The sequence below is a fragment of the Ascaphus truei genome, chromosome 4, assembly GCF_040206685.1.
Source record: "Ascaphus truei isolate aAscTru1 chromosome 4, aAscTru1.hap1, whole genome shotgun sequence".
Classification (NCBI taxonomy): Eukaryota; Metazoa; Chordata; class Amphibia; order Anura; family Ascaphidae; genus Ascaphus; species Ascaphus truei.
The window spans coordinates 411330426-411343813 of NC_134486.1; the positions used below are offsets into that span (position 1 = coordinate 411330426).

The 13388-nt window shown below is 45.9% G+C and overlaps 1 protein-coding gene across 4 annotated transcripts in view; it reads right to left on the reverse strand.

Annotated features, from left to right (window-relative positions):
* The window catches only part of DNAH8 (dynein axonemal heavy chain 8), a 1091167-nt gene that overhangs the window by 175660 nt on the left and 902119 nt on the right, over positions 1-13388 (reverse strand). For all 4 annotated transcript variants that reach the window (XM_075598772.1, XM_075598771.1, XM_075598773.1 and 1 more), the window contains 2 exons: positions 8329-8456; positions 4413-4584 (listed from right to left, as the gene is read on the reverse strand). In XM_075598772.1, coding sequence (XP_075454887.1) covers positions 4413-4584; positions 8329-8456 — 300 coding nt within the window. The remainder of the gene's footprint in view (positions 1-4412; positions 4585-8328; positions 8457-13388) is intronic.

Sequence of the window (13388 nt, forward strand, 5' to 3'; positions counted from 1 at the left end):
ACCCCAGTCTAGTTTGTCCTGTCCGTCTTAGTGATGTGGTTTATGTGTGGTCCGTTACGTCTGTCTCATGTCTTGTCTACGTGTCACTGTTTCGATGACAAAATTGTGTATTCTGTAACGTATGCCAATAGGTGGTGATATTATGTATGCTCTGTAATACCAAATAAAAATGAGAGTTATAAAAAAAAAAAGTTACACCATTAATTATGTGAGGGCTATGATGTGGTATGTGGTTTAACTTTTTCCCAGGTCTGCAGTTTGGGGCCGGGATGCAATGTTGCCATGCCTGGACTCAATCGATAACCACAGACGGACATCTCCAATTGGCCTTAATTGAACGGTTAAACCACATTATACATTGTTGCAATCCCAGCATCTTTTCATGACTGCAGACCACTTAACCAATTTAGCTTGCAGTTAAGGCTTCCCTTGCTTGTCTGTGGTTACACAGTGATACAGTGTCGCAATGCCGAGTCTCACCACTTAACCACAGGCATGCTTATTCAATTAACTCTTTAAACAGTGGCAGAAGACCCTTATTCCTAGCGGGTGCAGTTTAGACACATTAATACACATTACTAGGACTGTAGGCAGCCCTGGGCTGCAGAACTGACACTCTACCATCATTTTATCTGACTCAGGGAAACCCTGTCACCTGATTTATACTTGTGTGCCCCTTATACCTGACGGGATACACACAGACTGTTCTAATATAATTACAGGGTTGCCAGCAACATTGGGCTGCAGAGCTGACACTCTACCTTTACCCACTATGGCTCCGGGACCCTGTTTCATGGTTTAAACAGTTGTTACATGGTATTAATCTCATCCCCTTATTCCTGGGGAAGAGACCCAGGCATTTCAAATACTTTTACAGTATTATTACCCTGGTTGGGTTGCAGAGCTGACACTCTACAATTCCCAACCTGGTTCAGGGGCACCCAGCCAGGCCAAATACCTTTATTAATGGCCTTGGGACCCCTTCACCATCACCGTGCCTGCCTCTGTGTGTGTGAGTGTGTGTGTCTGCCTTTGTGTGTGTGTGGGAGTCAGCCTCTGTGTGTGTGCCGGCGTCTGTGTGTGTGTGTGTGTGTGTCTGCCTATATGTGCGTGTGTGTCTGCCTCTGTGTGTATGTGTGTGTTTCTGCCTCTGTGTGGGTGTGTGCCTGCCTCTGTGTGTGTCTGCCTCTGTGTGTGTGCATCTGGGTGCCTCTGTCTCCCAAGCGCCGAGTCCGGACGCCACTGCGCATGTACGCCAGACTCCGGCTGCCACTGAGCATGTGGACCAGACTCTGTCCATCACTGTGCATGTGGGCCAGACTCCGGCCACCACTGTGCATGTGCACCAGAGTCCGGTCGCCACTGTGCATGTGCGGTAAGACCCGGCAGCGTTTTTTGCGCGTGCATGACAGCAATGCGCGATGCAACTTGCGACGGTGCCCGCCTATTAGTATTATGACACATAGACAATTAGTATTGTCACTCGTTTTACGGTTTTTCGTTACAACGCAATGATTTTTCCCCAACCATGAAAACCATGTAGGCGCCAGCAAAGATGTCTCACTTCAAAAATGTGTAGAAAATGTGATGCATTGAAATAAACAATGTACACTACAAAAAAATAAAATAAATGAACAATAATATACAAGTAATGGACAATACATCAGAAATTTCTCTCCATTAATTATCATTGATAATTCTGTCATGGTATGAATTAAAGGGTTATAAATCTCAGAATTCTAATTTTCTATAGTTGAGTTGTGCTTGCTTGCTGTGAGAATATTTACAACTCAACTGTCAAAAAGTAATTTGAACAGTATCCAGGCAGAATAGCTTATAAAATTTTCATTGGCAGTTAGCTGCTCACATGACCGGTCTGTCTCGCTGCAATAGCAAACAAGTTTGTCTCCTCTGCTTTTGGTATCCTTGTATCTCACATGCACGTGCAAGCTCGCACTCACTATGGCCATGCGCTTTGGAGTACACAAGTTTGTTTGTAGCACAAGCTATGTAGGTCATTCCGTATCTTGCACTATGGACGAGGCCTATGTCATTTCTCAGAGCTCTATCTTCCTACCTGCAATGTCCTTCACTAACGTCAATACATCCTCATGCTCAATGTGTTTCACTTCTCTATGGAGCTTCATCAGGGTCAATAAAGAAGCAGCTCAACGGAAGCGGTCTTAAATTCCATTCTATTGCTATTTTTATCTTGCTGCTCTGAATATTGTATTGAATACACTTTTAGGAAATCAGTACATCGTTTATTTTATTAAGAGTATAAGTGCATGCCTATTGATGCAGAGTAAGTGGAGAAAAAAGACAAATAGCCTGAAACTCAAAGGATGGGAAGAACAGAAAAGCAGGAACAGACAATGCTTGGAAACAGCTGTGTGGAGAGAGACGAAATCCCAATTCCTACAAGAAGTATCCTTTGAGACTCTATTGTATGCTATTACTATATACTCTACTTCCATATAACACTTTCAGTTAATTGTATCCTTTGAGGGTTATATATCTATTATATTGTGCTCTAGTTTTTTCTAATTGATTTGGAGTCCTGAAGATTTGTATTGAGAAGCTTGTGTATACAGTAGTTAGATTACTATTAACTATTTGCATTCAATTTTTACCTTTTGGAATGATTGTTTTGGGCTCTGGTGAATGAGTTAAGGTGGAGCATAGAAAGTATGACCTCATGATATTATAATTAGAATAATCTGTCGGCATATTCTAAATTTGAATCTTCTTCCAGGACTGTGGCATTTTGTATGTATCGCACACTATTAAAAAATAAACAATACAGACCGGCGCCAATTAGTCCAAGGTGGAAATAATGTCCAGCAATGAAAGAGTCTTTTGACAGCAGATGACTGCAGAAGTATCTTCACAGCCTTACTTCAATGGATGAACTCCGTAGACACAATGCATGGAAGAATAAACAAAGAGAACATATCATAGTGCAATACTATATAAACCATACATGCAAGACCAACAAGACAAAAAGACAAAGCAAACACTACATATAACAAGCAAGGCTGACTATTACTAAAGGAAGCATTTATTAAACACAATAAAAATGATGAGGTAGCAAACGTGGGATCTGGTGGGTAAAACCGGAATCCTACTTACAGGGCGGCCACAGAATATAAGCAGGGGTGTAAGATATGGTGAACAGCTGCAGCTCCGTCTGATGTTCAGACTTCCAGGACTCTCCTCCGCTCTGTAACCGGAAGCGCGTCACACCGCGCGGCTTGGCGGCCCTCGTGGAGCTCCTCGAGCTGTCCGTCAGGCTGTATCAGGAAATACACGCACAAGGGGCGGGTGAACTCGCCGAGTTTCCTCTCTCTGCAGTAAACAGCTCCCGCAATGTATGCCAGTCCTCTGCCACTCTCAAATGACAAATCACAAATTTCCTGATACAGCCTGACGGACAGCTCAAGGAGCTCCACGAGGGCCGCTAAGCCGTGCGGTGTGACGCGCTTCCGGTTACAGAGCGGAGGAGAGTCCTGGAAGTCTGAACATCAGACGGAGCTGCAGCTGTTCACCATATCTTACACCCCTGCTTATATTCTGTGGCCGCCCTGTAAGTAAGATTCCGGTTTTACCCACCAGATCCCACGTTTGCTACCTCATCATTTTTATTGTGTTTAATAAATGCTTCCTTTAGTAATAGTCAGCCTTGCTTGTTATATGTAGTGTTTGCTTTGTCTTTTTGTCTTGTTGGTCTTGCATGTATGGTTTATATAGTATTGCACTATGATATGTTCTCTTTGTTTATTCTTCCATGCATTGTGTCTACGGAGTTCATCCATTGAAGTAAGGCTGTGAAGATACTTCTGCAGTCATCTGCTGTCAAAAGACTCTTTCATTGCTGGACATTATTTCCACCTTGGACTAATTGGCGCCGGTCTGTATTGTTTATTTTTTGTCTTGTTTGGCCAACCGTGCTTTGGAGTTGGTGTTACCTGGCAGCCTAAGTTTATCACTATATAATTTTATTCACATCTTATGTACGTCCACATTATATTTTATTTGTCACTGTATTTGGTTTTTAGCGCTATATACACCCATTTTTTTCTTGTTTACCGCACACTATTTGTACTCTCAGTATGTAATTTAGCTTATATACCTGTGCCCCAAAGTGTGTTTTCTGCGCATGTACACCTGTCAAATAAAGTACTTCAGTTTGCTTCCCAGCACATCTTCTGTGTGCGGTTGCTGTGTGTTACTAAACTGGCTCTAACTGTTTGCATGCCGCAGGACATATCTAGGAACCTGCACCAGGAGCAATGTATGAATAAGGAGATTCAAGGATATTGAGTGTGCAAGCACATTTTCCCAAGACAACATGGAAACATTGTAATGTACTCAAACTTGCAAAACATATACATATAATTGTTGATTCTTACTGTTGGCTGGTCCACTAACATGGAAATTAGGTTCAGGTTTTCTGTAAAGGGGATTTTTTGGCATTTCATTTCTTTTTCCCATATGTCTTTTAGTAATAAGTTCCTAAATATTTGATTAAAAGGGCCGCAGTATGATAGAAATGCAGTAACCAGCAGGACATCACCAACAAGCCTGAAAAAGTCAACCACACAACATCAAATGTATTACATACTGTAACACACAGTTATGCAAGGCTATTTTTCATAAGAAAATACATGCTTTATTCACCACTACATATCGTCATTGTAGAGGAAAAGGCAATTAAATGTTCTTTTCACAGGAAAAATTCTGTATTTAAAAAAGAGGGTATTTTGATAAGACCAGTTCTGAAGATTAGGTGTCTTACATTAGGTGACTTACATTTTTCAATTGAAATATCAAGAAATTCCAAGTCAGGGAGTGCATTTTTACAAAATTGCATTTAATAAATTAAACCTCTACAACGATAATATACTGTATGTATGAAGAAGGTGAAGGCTTACTGTAGCAGCAAGAACTTCCAAAATGCATTTAGATATTATGATGCCACCTTTCCCCAACAGTTTTCCTGATATGGGTTTCTTTGTTTTCTATAAATGCTATAAAAATCGCTGCTATCCATTCTAAGCCACCCACACAATCCTAATTGTCAGGATTTGCCATTTCAGCAATTGAAAATCAGACTCTTCTTTGCTATAGTCCCAAGTTGCTTATACCAACTCAAAGAGTTATTTAAATATACTTTACAGTACTGTATATTCTGTCTGCAGGCAATATTCCTAAGACCTGGAAAATTGCCAGAGTTGTCCCAATCTTCAAAAGTGGGGACAAAAACACTGTCTCAAACGACAGGCCAATCTCACTTCTCCCAATACTATCCAAAGTCATGGAAAAATGTGTTCAATCCCAATTAAGCGATTACTATACCAAGATAAATTTCCCTAGCCAATTCCAATCTGGCTTTAGCCCCAAACACTCCACCGTAACTACCCTGGTAAAAGTTTGCAATGAGATCCAGTGTGGAATGGAACGGGGACAACTCACAGGTGCAATATTCCTAGATTTTGCAATGGCTTTTGATACTGTTGATCATGCTATCCTGCTTAACAAACTCCAGTGCTCTGGAACAGGGAAGCATGCTTTAAACTGGTTTCAGTCCTACCTGTCAGGTAGATCCCAATATGTTTCCATCTCAGGCTCTAACTCCAACCCCTTGAATATCACCTTTGGTGTACCGCAAGGCTCTGTTTTGGGGCCTCTACTCTTCTCAGTGTTCATCAATGACCTTCCCGCAGCTTGTAAGGAAGCTTCAATACACATGTATGCAGATGACACCATCCTATATGCACACAGCCACAGCCTCTTCGACCTTGAACACGTACTTCAAACTGACTTTTTGAGACGCGTAAATTGGATTTCTCAAAACAAACTGTTTCTAAACACTGACAAGACTGTAACAATGTTATTTGGGACCAAGATTACATTTTTACATTTTTAAAGCTTCCAGTGACTGAGCTCCAGATCAGAACCAACGCTAACACCCCCCTAACTCGTGTTACTTGTTTAAAATACCTGGGCACATTCGGGATGCACATTAATACTCTGACATCCAAAACCTATGCCAAACTAGCTGTATTTTACAGGAACAAATCCTCCCTACGTCTGCTGGTCAGAAAGTGTATCGCACAGCAGATGCTAATATCAATTATTGACTTTGGAGACATAGTATACGGCTCGGCACCCCAAACCCACCTTAGCATACTTGACACCGTCTACCACTCAAAAGGCCGTTTTATTCTCCAATGCAACTACAACACACATCACTGCGAAATGCTCAAAGAACTAGATTGGTCATCACTTGCGTCTAGGCGCAAAGTTCATTTTTCCTGTCTTGACTTCAAATACTTTCTGGACAAGCAACCCATCTATCTGAACAAGCTCCTCACCCCTACCACATGCAGCACTTATCATCTGAGATCTGACTCCAAAAGACTATTCATGGTCCCAAGACTCAACAAAGCATCCGGCCGCTCCTCCTTCTCTTATTGTGCACCCCAAAACTGGAACAACCTACCGGAGACTCTCACATCCACCACCAGTTTGTTATTTCAAAACCAAAGCTTTCGCACATTTTAATCTGGTCTGTAACTGTTACATACGTCCATAATATATAGTATCTTTAACTGTGCATGCAATGTCTTGTATATAATGTTTACTTATTTACCTGTTCACTTATGTAACTGTATTTGTAACCATGTACTATTTGTCATTTTAACTCTATGCCCAGGACATACTTGAAAATGAGAGGTAACTCTCAATGTATTACTTCCTGGTAAAACATGTTATAAATAAATATCTCTTCCCCTTTCTCTACCCCTGTCTTCCCCTTGTCCATTTTAGAGGGAACACCTCTGTGGCATATCATTGGCACTAACAGCCATTATACTGTAGATTAAGCATTGCCATTTCTGGATGATAACTGCACTTAACACTACGTCAGTGAGCTTTGAAGATACATGTTAGCACTTACCGTGGTGTGAATTTAGGTTAATGCCTTGTTAAGATAGTTACATAGTTACATAGTAGATGAGGTTGAAAAAAGACGTATGTCCATCAAGTTCAACCTATGCTAAATTTAGACAACAGATACTTTCTCCTATATCTATACTTACTTATTGATCCAGAGGAAGGCAAACAAAAAAACCCAGAGTCATATCATCAAATGATATCTCATAAGGGGAAAAATAAATTCCTTCCTGATTCCAAGAATTGGTAATCGGATTAATCCCTGGATCAACATCCTTCCCATGTATACTTATTTGGTATATCCCTGTACACCTTTCCTATCTAAGATGATAACACACCTCTGTGGATCTGGGCTATAGTAGTTATTAATGTCAAGTTTATGGGTCAGTTACTGTAGGTTTGATGTTTAGAAATTTAGGAAAGTTGTTTTACAAAGAACAATGCTTTTAAGATACAGTACACCTCAGAAGAATGAGACATCTCGCCGCCAGCACCTTGCCACAGCCACCCCACCGCTGCTATTTAGCTTCCACCGGACATCTCGGCCCCTGCATCTCACCGTAGCCATTAAGCTGGTGCCACCGCTAAGGTAAGTGCATTAGTGTTTTAGTATTAGGGGTTAACTTTAGGGTTTTTAGTTTAAAGGATTAAGCTTTTTAGGGTAAGGGATTAAGGTTAGCAGTTTTAGGATAAGGGATTAAGGTTAGCGGTTTTAAAGTAAGGGGTTAAGGTTAGGTGTTTTAGGGTAAGGGGTTAAGGTTAGGGGTTTTAGGGAAAGGGGTTAAGGTTAGGGGTTTTAGGGTTAGGGGTTAAGGTTAGGGGTTTAGGGTAAGGGATTAAGGTTAGAGGTTGTGGGTAAGGGATTAAGGTTAGGGGGTTTAGGGTAAGGTGTTAAGGTTAGGGGTTTTAGGGTAAGGTGTTAAGGTCAGGGGGTTTAGGGTAAGGGGTTAAGGTTAGGGGTTTTAGGGTAAAGGGTTAAAGTTAGGGGTTTAGGGTAAGGGGTTTTAGGTTAAGGTTAGGGGTTTTAGGGTTATGGTTAAGGTTAGGGGTTTAGGGTAAGGAATTAAGGTTAGGGTTTTAGGGTAAGGTATAAAGCTTAGGAGTTTTAGGGTAAGGGATTAAGGTTTGCAGTTTTAGGGTAAGGAGTTAAGGTTAACAGTTTTAAGGTAATGGATTAAGGTTAGCGGTTTTAGGGTAAGGGGTAAGGTTTTGGATTTACCTTTGCGGTGAAGCAGCTGAATAGAAATGGCGGGATAGCTACGGCGAGATGCCCTTGACCAAGCCTCAGTGCTGTAAATCAATATAAGTAATGCCTCGTATTTGCATACAGTATGTTTTAGGAAACTCTTATTATATGTACTGTACATGTACCTGTTAATTTGAGTTTTGAACTCCTTGCTTTGCTGAGTCCATCTAATTTTCTCACCACTAAGTCCATCTATAAGAGCTGAAGCGGTTTCCATCTTTTTTCTGCAAAGGTCTGCATCATTTAAAAGTTCCTAATAAAAAAAAATTGTTACCGTTAAATACATCAAATATCTTTGATTAACCATGTTACCTATGTAACCCTGCTTCCCCCCTTCCCCCAGACTCTACGGTGGTGTCTAGGGTGCATGAGGGCAGATTACATGTGGTGTGGTGCGTACCTGTGAGGAACAGGAGGGCCTGAGCTTCCCGCGATGTTGTGGGGGAGCCAGAACCGGGCTTCTGGGGTGGTAGCCTCCATGATCTCTTAGTGGTGCAGCGCCTCCATCTTCTATACTCCCAGGAATATGGGACAGGACCGGTATAGAAGAACCCCTTGGGTTCAAGGGTAGTACTTTCCAAGTCACACACAGTCTTTGATAATAACGGATAGTCTCTTTTATTGACAGAGCAGCAATATCCCAACGATAGTGGCTTCCAGCAGCCGCAACAACAATAGCCAGGACGGGTTATTACACCGCTCGCCTTCCACCCAGATAATTCCACCTCTCCTTCCCTCCAAGTCGCTCCTCCGGCAGGATGGTCTGGGCTAGGGCTTCAATACCCCGTGGCCCACCCCTGAGGTTAGCCTCGCGGTGGGTCTTGGATTCTCCCCATCACCCCTGGCAGTGGGTGAGGGCATTGGTCCACCAAGTCTATAATTCTATCAGCTCTACTAAAAGGACGCTGAATTTTTCCGCTCCTCTCTCTCCTGAGACCGTAGTCTCCTCCAAATCCTCGAACCGATCCGCAGGATTCTTTGACTCATGGCATACTAACTGAACTGCATACTCCCGGCATAACTAACCGGCAACTCCAGACTCTCGATATCACTATCAACTCTAACTCTACTCACCGGAGTTGGCTGCTAAACATAGAGCTAGCCCCATCCCTCATGATGTCAGCAGAGCCTCCCCTCTTGCTCACGCCTGCACCAGAGTCCAGGCCTGCGTCTACCACTCAGGATAGGGCTATGAAGGGGGAAAACCCATGATGATTACTGGTGCCTGATCTTGACAGGACTTACCACAGCAGAAGGAAGATAGGTATAGCCTGTGCTGTTTACAGGGAGCTACACTCTCCCTATGGTGGAATCCAATGGTCCCCACTTGGCCCTATCTTTAGCAGAACCATCCTGCGGCGAACCACTTGGGAAACAGCACACATTACATTGTCATAATACATGGCATAATGAGGTAGTTTTAATACAAGTACACCCGGTTACTCCCGACATGGAGAACCCTACAGATAGTGCCTTGGATCAGGCTTTCTTACCCGCCGTCCATTATGATCAGTGACGGTCACAGCGAACGACTGAACCGGCCCATGTTCAGGCCTGTATGTAACACCGTGCATGTAAATACACCTACCGATGCTCCATATGCGTACTAGCTCACTAATCTTATCCTCATTGTGATACCCTCCCTGACCGAACTTGGTCCGAAGGTATTCCTGGACTTCCTCCCTAAGCCAACTGTCTCGGTTCTCTTCAATTTCTCTCATGATGGGCTCAGGCACGTAGGAATACTCATACCCGTTTGACTGCCGGTATCTAGCGACTATGGCCCGGTCAGCTCGACTTAGCTTGGTGAGTGTGCGGTGCCCTGCCATGCTCGGCAGTACCCAAAATACAGGCTCCTCTGGAGCTACCTCATCGTACAATATACTGGGGCCTTGAGGTACAATACGTTTCTGTTCTATCTCCCTAAACCGGTGATCTAACTCATCCTCCATCTCCTGCGGAGTGAAAGAACCAGCCGCCCACCAATGATCTACTATGTCGTTCTTAATTAACAAGAACCGCGTACGGTCCATCCCTTCGTGGTATCCGGTGAACAAAGGCGCCCACCATTTGTTGCGGTGTTCGTACTGTGTGGCCTGACTAGTGCATTCTACATCAGACTCTACCTGTGATGATACACAGGACGTACCCGCTTCAGTAGATCGCGAGCAATCTCTCCTTCCCTTGGCATTGTAATACCTAGTGGGGTTCATTTTGTGCACCACTTTACTGCTAGACCCAGCCTCTACTGGAGTGTGAGACCCACGGGCCCTCCCTCTAGCTGCAGGAGAAAACGGCACAGGGTTAGGTACAGGTATAACACTTGAATACGGTATCTCCCCATCAGACCCTTCCTCACTCAACTCCCAGTCCCACAAGTCATTAGCGTATTTGGGGGATTTACATAACTTATCCCTGGTAGGTCCCGGTGGCACCACTCGGGACGGGGCAGGGGCAGTGGCCGGGGCAGTGGGGCTATGGGCCGGGGCTGGGGGAACGTCCAGGGCATTGTCCAGCAAGCGGGTGACACCAGGCCAAAGGAATCGGTGCTTAAAGGCACTCCCCGCCATGCTCATGGAGTCTCGGTAGGGGCCTCGACTCTGTAGGGCAGCCCGAGCGATAGCTGAGTCTATGCTTCGAGAGGAGAACACTCCCCCAGGACTTTTCTTCCCGGTGGAACCGGAAACGACGTCCTCAGGATCGCCTGCAGAATCTCCATCCGCCCCGTGGTCACGCACCGGCAGTGCATCGAGGACCTGCGGGGGCGGTGGCGGAGCATCCAGTGCACGGCCAAACAAGTAGGCCTCAATCCTCTCTTTCTCGTTCACCGTGAGTGCGGTCTGCGCCTGGCGGGAGTAAGGGGGTGGTGGAGTCTTCTTACTACTCAGCTGCTTTTTGATGACATCGGGCTCCTCTAGGATTGTCTCGGTCTCCGTCTCCGTCGCACTGGGAGTCACCACTGTGGTGGGACTCTTACGGGCCTCCGGCCGTACCAGCACTCGCCGTCGGATGGTCTCCGGACTTGTCTGCTCTCTCTTGATGCCTTTGGGGTGGTTCGCCGGTAGGTGCATCGCCACCGATGTCATGCCAATCTCATCCTTTGACGAAATCACAATCGGTTCCTCCGCTAGGGAATCACCTGGTTCTTCGGCGATACAACCAGTGGGTATAGGTACAAAGTGTTCTCGCTCTGGTACCTTCACTGTGGTCGCGCTCTTCTCTGTTGCCCGTTCGCTCAGTCTAATAGCGAGCGGAGGCTTGGTGCCTCCCGATATGGTATAACGGGGACCCAGGGCAGTCTTTTCTTTTCCTTCCGCCACCTCCGTCAAGGTTCCTGGAAAGGCACCCCGCGGGGTTCCAAACAAAGGCCACGGCTCGTTCGGCCAAAGATAAAATGCGCCACATTGAGGGCATCGGGCCCTGGTGCTTGGTACCACGCCCGGTATTCCGCAGTGGACGCACAAACACCAAATGTATTCGTGCTCAGCTACCTCCACTACCAGTAGGCCTCCTGGTACTTGGTAGATGGAAGTACTCATCTCGGACATGGTTCGCTCAGGGTGGGAACAGCTCAGTGTTCCAGCTCCTTGCTCCTCGAATGCCAGACAAAAGTGAAGCTCTTCGCTCAAAGGTTTCCGGTCCCTCCCTTCGCTGGGGAGGACTCTCCTGATTGGCTCCCCTTGTGCCCCCTCACTCTGGTGGAATCCAGAGGTGGGATCTTTTCTTCTTCAGCGTGACGTGGCCGGGCTGTCTGACCATTCACGACATAGGTGGGTGGGCTTTCGGCTTTCGTGCCGCTCCGCTCCCCTTGCAAAGAATCCGGGTTTGGCGCCAAAGTATTACACATGTCCCGCCACATTCTCCTAATAGTCTCTGTGCACAACGCACGTGCTTGCTCCAGGCTGGGCGGGAACCGCCATTTTAGATCAAGGTTCTTGCTCCGCGGAGCACATGTAGGGATGGCCGCCATCTTGGACGAGTCCTCCAAATGTCCATGTGCCCTATCCTCAATGTCTAACGGGTATCTCGTACCTAAAATACACTGACTGATGGTCAACTGTGTGCTCTGCATTCTGTTTCTCACTAAATTTGAGGTGGCTTGTACCCCAGGCTCAGCGGAACTCCTCTCCTCCGTGCACTGTACTCGATGTTTACCATGCAAGTGTTCTGTGGTGCGTGTGTGTGAGTGATAGCTATGGTACCTCTTTTCTAGGTACGGGGCGTCTCCTGCTTTTGGCCACTCATAGTGCGGGCCCTGGGCCATAGTCCCTGGACTGGTTAACAGGCTGACCCCCCCAGTTGCCTCACGCTACCTGCCTCAAGGGACTCGGTCAGCTCTAATTATTCACCCTTCCTACGCCACCTCCTATGGGCGCCCATCCTTCTCCAACACTTGCTCAGATAGTGCATCTCGCTCTGCCCATTCCGCCTTGCTATAAGCTGGTCCTGTTCTGACATATCTCCGCAGCGCCTCCAAATGTAACCCTGCTTCCCCCCTTCCAGCCAGACTCTACGGTGGTGTCTAGGGTGAATGAGGGTAGATTACATGCGGTGTGGTGCGTACCTGTGAGGAACAGGAGGGCCTGAGCTTCCTGCGATGTTGTGGGGGAGCCAGAACCGGGCTTCTGGGGTGGTAGCCTCCATGATCTCTTAGTGGTGCAGCACCTCCATCTTCTATACTCCCAGGAATATGGGACAGGACCGGTATAGAAGAACACCTTGGGTCCCAGGGTAGTACTTTCCAAGTCACACACAGTCTTTGATAATAACGAATAGTCTCTTTTATTGACAGAGCAGCAATATCCCAATGATAGTGGCTTCCAGCAGCCGCAACAACAATAGCCAGGACGGGTTATTACGCCGCTCGCCTTCCACCCAGATAATTCCTCCTCTCCTTCCCTCCAAGTCGCTCCTCCGGCAGGATGGTCTGGGCTAGGGCTTCAATACCCCGTGGCCCACCCCCGAGGTTGGCCTCGCGGTGGGTCTTGGATTCTCCCCATCACCCCTGGCAGTGGGGTGAGGGCATTGGTCCACCAAGTCTATAATTCTATCAGCTCTACTAAAAGGACGCTGAATCTTTCCGCTCCTCTCTCTCCTGAGACCGTAGTCTCCTCCAAATCCTCGGACTGATCCGCAGGATTCTTTGACTCATGGCATACTAACTGAACTGCATACTCCCGGCATA